Source organism: Schistocerca piceifrons, chromosome 3 (genome assembly GCF_021461385.2).
Source record: "Schistocerca piceifrons isolate TAMUIC-IGC-003096 chromosome 3, iqSchPice1.1, whole genome shotgun sequence".
Taxonomy (NCBI): Eukaryota; Metazoa; Arthropoda; class Insecta; order Orthoptera; family Acrididae; genus Schistocerca; species Schistocerca piceifrons.
In genome coordinates, this window is record NC_060140.1 from 732,717,725 (window position 1) to 732,732,008 (window position 14,284).

At 43.3% G+C, this 14,284-nt stretch overlaps 1 protein-coding gene across 1 annotated transcript in view; it reads left to right on the top strand.

Moving 5' to 3' along the window:
* The window catches only part of LOC124789280 (fatty acyl-CoA reductase wat-like), a 243,661-nt gene that overhangs the window by 210,955 nt on the left and 18,422 nt on the right, over positions 1–14,284 (top strand). Inside the window, exons 8-9 of the mRNA XM_047256585.1 lie at positions 5,382–5,705; positions 12,488–12,745. Coding sequence (XP_047112541.1) covers positions 5,382–5,705; positions 12,488–12,745 — 582 coding nt within the window. The remainder of the gene's footprint in view (positions 1–5,381; positions 5,706–12,487; positions 12,746–14,284) is intronic.

A 14,284-nucleotide genomic window follows, 5' to 3' on the forward strand; every position in this document is an offset into this window, starting at 1 on the left:
TGGGCATTTTGATGATAATAGCCATACATCAACACGATATCGACCTTTTCCGTAATTGGTAAACGGTCCATTTTAACACGGGTAATGTTTCACGAAGCAAATACCGTCCACAATGGCGGAATGTTACGTGATACCACGTACTTATACGTTTGTGATTATTGCAGCGCCATCACAAAGCGATAAAATTGGTCCAACTAAAACATTCATATTTCTTTACGTACTACACGAATATGTAATAAAAAATGGGGGTTCCTATTTTAAAAAAACGCAGTTGACATCCGTTTGACCTATGGCAGCGCCATCTAGCGGGCCAACCATAGCGCCATCTGGTTTCCCCCTTGGAGCTAGACGAGTTTCGTTCTTTGTCGTTTTTTCGTTTGATTCTTATTTCATGAGATATTTGGCCCTGTCACTATCAATGGTCCACCCTGTATACACGAACCAAGAGGGAACAATGAGTTGAAGACCAAGAACGGAAAGCTCTGATTAAAAGCGGTAAAACACAGAGATTTAGCCTTTCGCCCCTTCTGTTCAAACTATACATCGAAGAAGCAGTGATGGAAATAAAAGAAAAGTTTGAGAGTGGAATTTAAATCCAAGGTGAAGTGTTATCAATGATGAGATTCGCTGATGACATTGCTATCCTCGATGAAAGTGAGGAAGAATTACAGGACCTTTTGAATGGAATGGACGAACTAACGATCACAGAATATGGTTCCAGAGTAAATTGGAGAAAGACGAAAGTAATGAGAAGAAGCAAAATCGAGAACAGCGAGAAACTTAATACCAGAATTGGGGATGACGAAGTAATGACGTTAGTAAATTCCGCACCCTCAGCAGCAAAATAGCGAATGGCGGACGAAGCAAGGAGGATATCAAACGCACACTAGCACTGACAAAAAGGGCATTTCTGGCCACGATGATTCTACTAGTATCAAACATAGGTCTTAATTTGAGGAATAAATATCTGAAAATGTAAGTGTGGGCACAGCATAGTATGGTAGCGAACCGGAATAAAAGAGAATTTTAGCGTTTTAGATGTGGTGCTACAGTAGAATGTTGAAAAATATGTCGACTCTTAAGGAAAGGAATGAGAACGTTCTATGCAGAATCGGCGAGGAAAGGAATATGAGGAAAATATTGACAAAAAGATAGGCAGGACGATAGAACACCTGTTACGACAGCGGGGAATAACTTACGTGGCACTAGAGGGAGCTGTAGAGAACAAAAACTGTAGAAGAAGACAGAGATTGGAATCCATCCGTTGAATAACTGAGGACATACGTTACTAGTGCGACTCTGAAATGAAAAGGTTGACAGGAAAGGAATTCGTGGCGGGCCGCAGCAAACAAAAATCAGTCAGAAGACTGATGACTCAAAGAAAATAATGATGTTCATATTTTGTAAACACACTGATGACTGTACGCCTGCACTTCTGTTGGCCTGGGACCGCCCTCCCCATTCCGCAATCTTCCCCTTACAGTTGTTTTCAGAAGGTACCCTCTGCAATGTCAGGGTGACAATGGTCGGAGGAATTGTCCGCTGTTGTTGTGGAGGTATAACCCCGATCTGCGACTGGGGAATTTCTGGGTACCATTACTTTTTCTGATAAGCTGGTAGGCGGAAGGGAGGAGGAGGGGTTACGAAAGTTCTGATTGGCTGATTCTATTGGCAGAATTTATGTATTTATCACTGCAAGCGTAAAACTCTGAAGTTCATACTGAGAAAGAAGAGCCCTGAGATTTAATGTGAGCTGTCCGCTGGCCGCCGCAACTAAGCAGTTCAGTAAGCGACAAAATGTGCTTAAAATGTTTAACTTCGACAGTTTATTGGATTGGCAGTCATGGCCCGGTCAACAAGAGAAAATCGAACACAGTAAATGCTAAAATACACGAGAAATGAAATGAAATGTGTTTATGGAATTTTTGCCCGGAAATCTCCTTTTGGGTAGTTTTGTCGCCTGAAAAAGTTTTTATTTGACGCCACTTTAGCGACTTGTGCCTCGATGAAGCGACCTTAAATCTAGCCCGGGGCCCCGTGATCGAGAATCAGCAACGTTAACCACAACATAAAGAGTTACTGACATAGCAGAAATGAGGCGAGGGAGAGAGATGCTGTGGTATGAGCAGAAGTTTCAGCGCTACATGACTGGTAGCATGGATGACTTCAAGATTCGGCTGCAGTGGGGTGCCATTGGGTACACGTCTCTGTCACCTCTTGTTCGTATTGACGGCACTTTGAACAGTGGACGTTACATTTCAGATGTGTTACGACCCATGGATCTACCCTTCGTTCGATTCCTGCGAAAACCTACATTTCAGCAGGATAATGCACGACCGCATGTTGCAGGTCCTGTACGGGCCTTTCTGGATACAGAAAATGTTCGACTGCTGCCATGGCCAGCACATTCATCAGATCTCTCACCAATTGAAAACGTCTGGTGAATGGTGGCCGAGCAACTGGCTCGTCACAATACGCCAGTCACTACTCTTGATGAACTGTGGTATCGTGTTGAAGCTGCATGGGCAGCTGTACCTGTACACGCCATCCAAGCTCTGTTTGACTCAATGCCCAGGCGTATCAAGGCCGTTATTAAGGCCAGAGGTGGTTGTTCTGGGTACTGATTTCTCAGGATGTATGCACCCAAATTGCGTGAAAATGTAATTACATGTCAGTTCTAGTATAATATATTTGTCCAATAGATACCCGTTTATCATCTGCATGTCTTCTTGGTGTAGCAATTTTAATGCCCAGTAGTGTATTTTCCTCGTTGTCAGTAGATAAATTTATCTTACATAATTATAATAGTTGAACTGGTATTGTTTTATCTGCGGAGACACAGCAGTTATTGCGTTTTTGCAACCCAGAAAATTTTTACACTCGCGGGGCGTACAGGATGGTACAATCTCTCTCTTGGTCATTCATCAGCTGTAGAAATGAACATTTCTTCGTTCATACTTCATAGAAGGCCATTCTAGGGTACCAAAACCGGAGGCTGTGTTGACGACGATACCACACCCTGTATGGAACCAATTATCTCTGGGATGCCTTAAAACGTCACTATATAATGCACCGATTAAGTGGGTAACTAAATCGACTGCAGGTTGCCTGTGTCTGTGAAACTTTCTGGCAGATTGAAACTGTGTGGACGACCGGCACTCAAAACTGGAACCTTTGGCTTTAGGTTTAAATGATCTGCCGACCGAGCTGTGAAGACGTGACTCAAGACGCGCCCACATAACTTCACTTCCGCCATTATCTCTGCCCGCTTTGCAAATTTTACAGAAGCTTTCCCGCATGCTGTGACGTTTGGAAAGTAGAAGAATACGACTGGCAGAAATAAAATTGTATGGGTGCGTCGTGAACGTGTCTTGATAGTTCAGTCGATAGAGAACTTCACCACAAATGGCAAAGGTTGGCACTAATGAAGAAATTGACACTTTAGCAACCAAGCTGAGCAGCATGCACAATAACATCAAATTCACGGTTGAGCATGAATCCAATAACACCATCAATTTCTCAGATTTAAAAATTTCCAGCAAGAATCAGGAACATCACTTTGAAATTTACAGAAAGCAAACAGCCACAGATGTGTACATCAACAGCTCATCTCGCCATCCAAACATACATAAGATGGCATACTTCAGGTCCATACTGAATCGCCTGCATAAAATTCCACTGGAACCAGTTGAACAACATAAAGAAAACAATATCATCAAAGAAATAGCTCTAAACAATGGATATAACCCTCACATGATTGATAAATTATCACAAAAAATCAAAAAACAGCAGAGAACAAAGTCCCACACCAGACACCTATGCAGTCAACACAAAAGTCTGTAGACATCAGCAGAACTTCCTTTTCTAGGGAGCATATCCAATAAAATAAGTAATCTATTCAAAAACGCAAACGTAAATATAAGCTTCCACACAAGCCATAAACGTCAGCAGCTAACCATTCGTAACATAAAGAATTACAACCCCCCATACAAAAGTTCACATATATATAAACACAGATGCCAAAATTGCCTCTCCTTTTATATTGGACATGCTAGGAAAAACTTTGAGATTCGATTCAGAGAACATTTAGATGCCATACGTTTGAACAGTCCTTCAAAATCTGCATTTGCAATGCACAACATCATAATGTGGATGCCTGCTCAGTCACACATTACTGAAACTGTAAAATTGTTAAAAAAATAATAAAAAAGGGGGGATGTGCCGTACTACATTAACATAATTTCTACTGCCACATTATTAATGTATCTCATGTATATGTTGTTGCCTGTTTATGACACAGTATTTACACAATACCATACAAGTAACATTCATACAAAGTGGTCACCACATGTTCCCAATTTGTTTGTAATTAATGCTTACTGAATATGGTATGCTCACAATGTAACGTTTATTCTTTGTAATATAGATACTTGTAATGCTACCTTGATAATTTCAAAAAAGTATTTACATAATACCACGTAAGGAGCATTCACACAAGCTGGTTACTACATCTGTCAAATTCATCTGTAATATTATATGCTCATAATGTAAGGTTTATCTTCGTGTTTTAATTTTCGTTGTGTTTTGTCTATTCTTTAAAAATAGTCATAACTGTGAAATCAAAGCAATCTGTATATTGTAGTATCTCTGAGAGAGAACATCTCTGGTGCTGTTGTATTTGTAAAACTGCAATCCTTGTATCAACTTCACATGTGGCAAATACTTTTTGGTGTGTGTGAGTGTGTGTGTGTGTGTGTGTGTGTGTGTGTTGCTTTGCACAATATGGTGATATGCAAATCATATAAGTGCTGCATATATTTTGCAATATTTCAAAAATGCAATCTGCAACTTCGCAACAAAATTGCGCGGAATTTTCGATGTAAGTACAATAACTACTAAATCTCACACATTTGCTCACTCTGTATTTCATCGTTTGGAGGTTAGTCATGTTCACATAGGACGCTTCTAACACTGTTTTCTACCGGAGGGCACCAACACACCAAGCATATTTCGCTACAGTGGAAGAATAAAAATCGGAAACTGACGATTATGTAAAGTGCATCTTGTAAATTTTGTGAAGAGCCGTCTGATGATGAACATGTCAGTTCGAAACCGGTTACGGCGCTATTTACTTAAATAAATAGCAGTATTAATAGTGGCTGGTTGCTGTCTTCTTCTCTGTAAGAATCAACCTTCATTAACTGTACACAGCCACGATTTTACCACGTCAGTTTTAGACAAAATAGCAAACGATTCGATTTTGAGTCCCGGCACATGATTTAATCTGCCAGGAAGTTTCAGATCAGTGGACATTCCGCTGCAGGTTGAAAATTCATTCCGCAGGCTATGTTTGTACCAGCTGACAGACTGATCTCTTGCAGCAAGCACGCTCCGAGGATCGAGGAGGTGGCGGACAGCACCGCGGAGGCGTCGGCGGGGGCGGCGACCGCTGACAACGAGGAGCTGCCGAGCGACATCCCGGTGTTCAACTACGTGTCTTCGGCGCGCAACCCCATCACGTGGAAGCGCTTCATGTACCTGAACGAGAAGACGGGCACGCAGTGGGCCAGCTTCCACGTGCAGTGGTACTACTGCCTGTTCCTGACGCGCTACGCCTGGATGCACGCCATCCAGAAGGTGCTGCTCCACCTGCTGCCCGCGCTCGTCGTAGACACCTGCGCGCTCCTCATTGGTCGGAAGCCCATGTAAGTGAACTCTCCACCACTCTCGCCTGGAACTAGAATTATAGCTCGGTTTAAATTAGTTGGCATCTGACGTTTAAGGTCCAAAAGTGGCGACATTTTCGCGACAAGTGGCCTATTGTCAGCAGGCACAGCGCTCTGCTCTCCACAGGGATACAAAATCCATATAAAGCATCTGTATCCTACAAAAATACGCGTGAGAGTCTGAAATTAATTTACGGTATCGAGGGGCGCTCAATAAGTAATGCGACAGTAATCTTTTTTGGCTGCAAGACCCTATTTTTCTACATAATCTCCGTTAAATGCGACGGCCTCACGCCAACTTTCTGGGAGCGTCTGTATGCCCGCAAGGTACCACTTTACTGGTCGACGTCGCAGCCAACGTCTTATTGCATCAGTAACCTCCCCCTCATCCACGCATGTTTCCTGCAGAGTGCAACCTTTCTTGGGCCGAACAGATGGAAGTCACAAGCTGCGAGATGCGCGTTTTGCGGTGGATGAGAAAGAACAGTGCCATTAATTTTTGTGTGGTTACCTCGAGTGCGCAGTTTTGTTTGGTTGTGATCCGTCGATGGCGTCGAATGAGAGTGTCCGCACGTTCCAACACTGCACGAGTCACAGCTGTGCGCGGCCGGTTCGCACACGAATGATCAGACAGGTTTGCGTGACCTTGTGGTGGTGCTGGTGGTGGTACTGGTGGTGCTGGTGGTGATGACACACATCTCGCCCAACGATTCACCGTCCTTTTTGTTCACTGCCAGGTCTCTCAAGACATACTGCAAGCGCCTATGAATATCTGCGATGCTTTGTTTTCCGCCAAAAGAACTCAGTCACAGCTCTCTGCTTGGAACGCACCCCCGTTACAGGCTACGTATAACGCCACCACCTATCTGAACTTCATCAAACTGTAGCGGCTGAAGCGGAAATATTCCGCAATGTCCCACAACTAATTCCGCATTCTTTCAATCATAATTGGCCCAGAAAAAAGGGGAAATGTGTTCCATTACCTATTGAACGCCCCTCATAGATCACCACAGTGTCTAAGTTTGTCAAACATCGGTTCTTATTTTTACTGTTTTCCCTTCCACGAAATAGCTTCGAACTTATCACATCATAAAAACTATTTAACTTTCTGAAATATTCTTTTCTGTTTGCAGAAATACCTCTCGAGAAATCTGTACAGCGTTTAAGCTTAGGACGCGCTTTTTTGTCAATATTTAACTCGTAACAAGCATTAAATTTTAAAAAATCCCTGTCGTGTAGAAAAACGACGTAAACATTTTCAGATTAACACAGCTCTACACAGTGTTTCAACGTCCTTACGTTAAATCTCTAGGGATGAGTTAGTTTCATGTTCCTTCGATCATTTGCACAATAAATCGTAATGATGTGGGACGAGTAATTTTACATTCACGTCGCAAATTAATTTATAAATACGGCTACATGCTGAATATTTATAGGTATCTTTTTTAATACATATATATATATGAGTTAGTAATTCTTAATTCCTACCCACCACCTTTCCCACATTACAGTAACAGAAATTCTGCACGAAATAGAACCGAAATAGAACGAGTTGTCAAGGAGGAACTTTTTCAGTTTGTTTTCAAATTTTTCTTTACTTTCTGTCAGACATTTTATATCACTGGGTATAAGTTATCAAAAATTTTAGCTGCAGCATTGCCCACTCCTTTTGTGTGCTAAAGATAGCCTTAATGTGGCGTACTGAGTACGTTTTATAATAGAGATTTGCATCGACTACAACAATTTGTAAAACACAGGTAAAAAGATAGGGATCCAGTAAGACTGCTCCCACTGTAACAAACCACGATGAGCCGCTTTCTAACTCAACGTCAGTTTTGTAACTCCATACTCTTTGATGTGCGTTTATCATCTGAGCTGTCAGAGATTTTGGCAGATACAGCAAAGGCTGTAGAACTCGCTCTACTATTTACTCGCTGTAGCAACGTGGTGAAGGAGTTTTAATTTTCTACCGTCGGCTCTGGCTATCCTAGAAACTCTTACCAGCCTCTTAAAAAAAGCTCATTTTATGTTTCTGCTTTGTTGCCTTTTTAAGAGGGTACCGAGATCACTGACATTTTCATTATAATTTCATCCACGTGATAATACGGTTTAGACTCCTATGTGTCGACTTATAGCAAGAAACATGGATCATTTTCCTTAGAAAACACCCTGTTTCAAGTCATGATCTGGCAGAAATGGAAAGGATAGATTGCTACTCGCAGTATCATGTTGAGCTGCAGACAGGCACAGCGAAAATACTGTACGACATTGAACTTTTGCCCAAAGCCTTCGGCAGAAAAGAAAATACACATCACACATTCACACAAGCAAGCACACCTCATGCACACACCACCACTACCAAGGGTCGCTGTCGCCAAAATGCAGATGTGTCGAAAAAAAGCAGAAATCCTGAGTGGGATGGAAAGGGGAAGCGATAGCAAGGTGTGGGTAGGGGAAGTGAAGTGAACGCTGACTGCTGGAGCGCGCAGGGACTAGATGGCGGCAGGACAAGGCTACCAAGAGCATGGTTGGGAGGCTGTGGGGAAGGGAGAGGGGGGGATGGATATCGGAAAAGAAGAGGAGCAGAGAAAGGGAATAGACTGGCGGGTGTGTTGACAGAGAGCATCATACAATGAGGGTGAGAGGACATTAATTTGGAGGAGGTGATAGGACAGAGTGAGTCGAAATGTTTGGGTGGAGGGAGTGGGGACATTAGGTTACTGTAACTTCAGGTCAGAATAATTCTAGGACTGGAGAATGTGTTCTCAGAATAACTCTTATCTGTACAGATCAGTAAAGTTGCTGCTGGAGCGAAGGATCCAGATGGCCTAGGATGTGAAGCAGCCACTGAAATCAAGCACGTTATGTTCAGCTGCATGTAATACCACAGGATGCTCTATTTTGCTCTTGGCCACAATTTAACAGTGGCTATTCATCCTGGTGGACGACTGGTTGGTAGTCATATCAATATAAAACACTGTTCCATGTTTGCAGCAAGCTGGTATATGACATGGCTGCTTTCACAGGTGGCTTGGCCTCTGAGAGGGTAGAATAAGCCTATGACAGGACTGGAACAAGAAGTACTGGATGGGTGGATTGCGCAGGTCTTGCACAGGGATATGGTCCCTGTGAGAAGGGCCTGGGTATAGGGAATGGCATAGGTATGAACTAAGATATTGTGGAGACTGGGTGGGCGACAAAACACACTTCAGGAATGGCGGGAAGGATCATGGGTAGGATGTCTCTCATTTCAGGCCATGATAAGGGATAATCGAAACCTTGCCTCAGACAGATGTGATTCAGTTGTTCCAGTCTGAGGTGGTATTGAGTGATGAAGAAGATACTCCTTTGTAGCTGGTTCTTGAGATGGTCACAGGATTCGATGTATGTGGGGATATGGCGTGAGAAATCTGTTCGTGGACTAGGCCTGGGGAATAGTGCCTATCTATGAAGGCCTTTGAGAGACCCTCAGAATACTGGGAAGGCAGTTATTGTTACTGCAGATACGCCATCCCCAGTGGTCAGGTTCTACGGGAGGGATCCTCCAGTATGGAGCGACAGACAGAGGTTGCAGTAATAAAATTCTCATAGAAATCACTATCTTTCCTACGAGTTAGTAGAAAGGTTAACCCATTTACCCGCTGGATTCACATCTGACAATGCTTGACGATGTTCATCATTGCCATTTTCTACGCAGGAAAAAGGTAAAATTTCTTGTTTCAATGTTGACCGCATTTTTGGTGGACTCACATCCCTTTTGCCTCTTAGCTGGTGTTGTGTTACAAATTTTGGGATTCTCCTATCATCGTTCGCTGGAAATGGAAACACCATTTTTGTCTGTGTTGTTTTATTGCATAATTTTGCATTTAACTTTTTTTTAATGTCTTGATTTCTAATACTATCTCTTTTCGAACATCACCTGCGGACTCCTTGAAACTTCAATTCACCAACTTCTATTTTTGTTTTTCTCAGATAATCCATGTTTCACTTCTGTATTGTAGGAACAGTACAAGATGTCCCAAGCCATTAGTGTCGTAATTACACAGATTGCACACACTGTTCAACAGGGGGGATTCAATAGGTGCTCCGTCAGCACTGATCCACCGTTGACAGATGCTTGTTCATCAGCCTGTTTCACTCGATCCAACTTCATCTTCTCAAATTCTTCTTGGCAAATTTTTTTTGCAAGTTTCTTCATACAAGACTTCTCGGTAGTATGCTTCTGTGACGCTGTGCTCCGCACGAGCGTGACCCGTTAGCACCACACCATGGCAATCACAAAAAATATTCAGCTTCATCGAGCCCTAAGATCTTTGGATCTTCGCCCTTTTAAGACGGTGGCGAATCTGCATGTTTCTTCTGTTTTCTTTGTTCTTTTGACTCGTGTTCACAGTGGTACGCCGAGCGCTGGTTCACTATCATTGGGCGGCTAAAGAAGTCAACTGTATTGGCATGACACAGCTGCAAATTTCCGCCCCGATACAATGGGCTTTAATTTCAGCAGTCGCAACCAAATTTGGCCACGTTCAAAATTGCGTGCAAGATGTTCAAAACTCATTCATGAACTTTTTTTCCCAGTAGCGCCTCGGTTCTTATACGACGTCCTTCGAGCGACAGGACCTCCATTTCTTTTGAAATCGTCGGGTCATCACATAGATATGGTCCGCTGTATCATTGTTCTTCGTCATGCATACTTGTTTGATCACAAGGGCAGTGTCTGCGCCAATTAATCACTGTTTCATATGATGGTGTTGCATTGTGTCCTTTCATTTGTAACAGATTAGCTTGAATGGTTGCAGCTTTGTTCGCTTCAAATTCAGAAAACGAATAACCAAATGATGCTCTGCTATATCAATGAACTGCGCCATGTTGTTTTGCCTCCTCTAGCGGAAAAAAAATTGTTCTTGATGAACACAATCAACCGCAAATACTTTTTGAAAGCTTTATTTTTATGGCGTTATTGGTTTCGGAATACTATGTCCTTCTTCACATGGCTAATTTTCCAATCACAGTATTGCATCAGCATCATGACATCTGTTCCTGAGCTTCTCAAGAATATTTGAGCATTTACCGCAACTTCGTGTGTTGTGTGGATAAAAAGATAATGTGTCTGTATTTGAAAACATATGTAGTGAAACCATTATATACACTTACGTACATACTGCGAAAACAGCTTGTGGGTCAACTGAAAAAGTTAGCAATACAAAATGCTGTCTGCTACAACTTATATGTACACATGTTGTCCCAAAAATGTTGTGACAAACTTAGAGGGTTTGCAGAGGATGTCCTCAGGAACAAATCGAGAATAGGAACCCATGTCCAGAAACATAATCCAGTGATGCTACAGACTGTCAAAGTTATAAGTGCCGGCGCCTGTTGCTATGCCACTCCTCAGGCAGCAAAAGTGACCCCATCTGCTGATGGACCATAAGCGAAACGTCTCGCAATGACGTTTGTCATTCAGTGAACGTGACTGATTACCACGATCGCCAGTGGAGGAGTTGGAACTAGCTGCTATGCACAAAGGCTTTGTCTCCAAAGTGAGATGTTCTGTTGCGTTGTTAGATATACTGAAAAACATTGGAGATCTTAGAATGTTTCACGAGAAAAATAAACCCATGCCTGAAACTGTTATGGAAAAAGGCAATGGAGCATCACTATCATAGGGGACAAGGACTGCCTAGGCAACAGCTGTCTCCGTCTTCGCCACTTGCAATAGTGGCAATCAGTCACGGTCTCTGAATAGCAAGCAACGTAGAGAGACGTTCCGCTACAGTCCCTTAGAGTACAAAGAAACGTTGCTGCTGAAGGGTGGCGCAGTGGCAGCCGTCACGCTATAACTCCGACGGTCTGTAGCATCGTTGGATGACAGTTTCTGGGCACTGGGTCCTATGCACGATTTGTTCCTCAAGAAACCCTCTACGACTCCTCGAAGTTTGTGGGACAGCCTATATATACAACAGCTTCATTTCATATCATTTCGAATGTAGGCACATTCCCATTTTTTCCGAGCTACAGATGACATGAAGTGGCGCTAAATTCTCTAATATTCTTGTCCAGTGCAGGCGTGGACGACATGTTAGTGGCAAATATATTATTGTAAATGGGAAAGTTAGCCATCTGAAGATATGCTTGATACTCTAAATTGGTAACGTCATTAAAATTTTTTTTTTAAAGTATTTGTGTGTGGTTGCGTTCTTCTCCAGCAATCGTTAATGACTGTGCAGATCAATAAGATACGGCGTGAGTAACACGATATTCGAAAAACTAATTAGATACCATATTTTTCGAAGTGATAATTAAAACTTTTAGGCTAGTGCAGAGCCTAAGAAATTAAAATGTTCAGTCTGTTGAGGGAGATCAGTTGTCAATCATTATTATAAAATGGTTCAAATGGCTCTGAGCACTATGGGACTTAACATCTGTGGTCATCAGTCCCCTAGAACTTAGAACTACTTAAACCTAACTAACCTAAGGACATCACACACATCCATGCCCGAGGCAGGATTCGAACCTGCGACCGTAGCGGTCATGCGGTTCCAGACTGAAGCGCCTAGAACCGCACGGCCACACCGGCCGGCTCATTATTATAGTAATAATTGGCACTTTGCTCTACCATTTCATTTTCTGGAAATACTATACCCGATTGCAAAGTGCTAGAGTAACTCATCATCGCACCTAAGTTGCCACTCGTTTCGTGATACTAAGTGTATACGTTTTGTTAGTCCCATGTCGTTCACAAACTTTTTCTCCTCTCGCAGGATGCTGAAGGCGTACAGGAAGATCCACAAGTTCACGGACGTGATCGCGTACTTCTGCACGCAGTCGTGGAACTTCCGTGACGACGAGACGCTGCGCATGTGGCGCTCGCTGAGCGTGCGTGAGCAGAGACTGTTCCCCTTCAACATCGCCGACCTGGACTGGGAGGACGCGGTCGCCGGCTTCATCCCCGGCATGCGCCTCTACCTACTCAAGGATTCGTTCGACACGCTGCCCGCGGCGCGCAAGTACTACCGCAAGTGAGTCTGCATCCACACCCCGCTGCCGAGAGCAGCACCAGCACCCGCTCTCTGGCCATTCTACATCTACATCCATACTCCGCAAGCCACCTGACTGTGTGTGGCTGAGGGTACCCTGAGTACCTCTATCGGTTCTCCCTTCCATTCCAGTCTCGTATTGTTCGTGGAAAGAAGGATTGTCGGTATGCTTCTGTCGGGGCCCTAATCTCTCTGATTTTATCCTCATGGTCTCTTCGCGAGATATACGTAGGAGGGAGCAATATACTGCTTGACTCTTCGGTGAAGGTATGTTCTCGAAACTTCAACAAAAGCCCGTACCGAGCTACTGAGCGTCTCTCCCGCAGAGTCTTCCACTGCAGTTTATCTATCATCTCCGTAACGCTTTCGCGATTACTAAATGATCCTGTAACGAAGCGCGCTGCTCTCCGTTGGATCTTCTCTATCTCTTCTATCAACCCTATCTGGTACGGATCCCACACTGCTGAGCAGTATTCAAGCAGTGGGCGAACAAGCGTACTGTAAGCTACTTCCTTTGTTTTCGGATTGCACTTCCTTAGGATTCTTCCAATGAATCTCAGTCTGCCATCTGCTTTACCGACGATCAACTTTATATGATCATTCCATTTTAAATCACTCCTAATGCATACTCCCAGATAATTTATGGAATTAACTGCTTCCAGTTGCTGACCTGCTATGTTGTAGCTAAATGATAAAGGATCTATCTTTCTATGTATTCGCAGCACATTACACTTGTCTACATTGAGATTCAATTGCCATTCCATGCACCATGCGTCAATTCGCTGCAGATCCTCCTGCTTTTCAGTACAATATTCCATTGTTACAACCTCTCGACATACCACAGCATCATCCGCAAAAAGCCTCAGTGAACTTCCGATGTCATCCACAAGGTCATTTATGTATATTGTGAATAGCAACGGTCCTACGACACTCCCCTGCGGCACACCTGAAATCACTCTTACTTCGGAAGACTTCTCTCCATTGAGAATGACATGCTGCTTTCTGTTATTTAGGAACTCCTCAATCCAGTCACACAATTGGTCTCATAGTCCATATGCTCTTACTTTCTTCATAATTCCACACACCACTCGAGACGCGGAATGTAATAATCCACTGAGGTGACAAAAGTCGTGGGATACCGATATGCACTTGTACAGGTGACGGTAGTCTCGAGTATTCAATGTAGAATAGGGCAGTGCATTGGCGGAGCTGTCGTTTGTACTCAGGTGATCACATGAAAAGGCTTCGGAGGTGATTATGGTCGTACGATGGGAAGTATCAGACTTTAAACGCCGAATGGTAGTTGGAGCTAGGTGCATGAGACATTCCATTTTGGTAATCGTTAGGGAATTCATTATGAGATCCACAGTGTCAAGAGTGTGCCGAGAATACCAAATTTCAGCCATTACCTCTCACCACAAACAACGCAGTGGCCGACGGCCTGCCCTTTAAGTCCCAGAGCAGCGTTTGTGTAGAGTGGTCAGTGCTAACAGACAGGCAACAATGCGTGAAATAACCGCA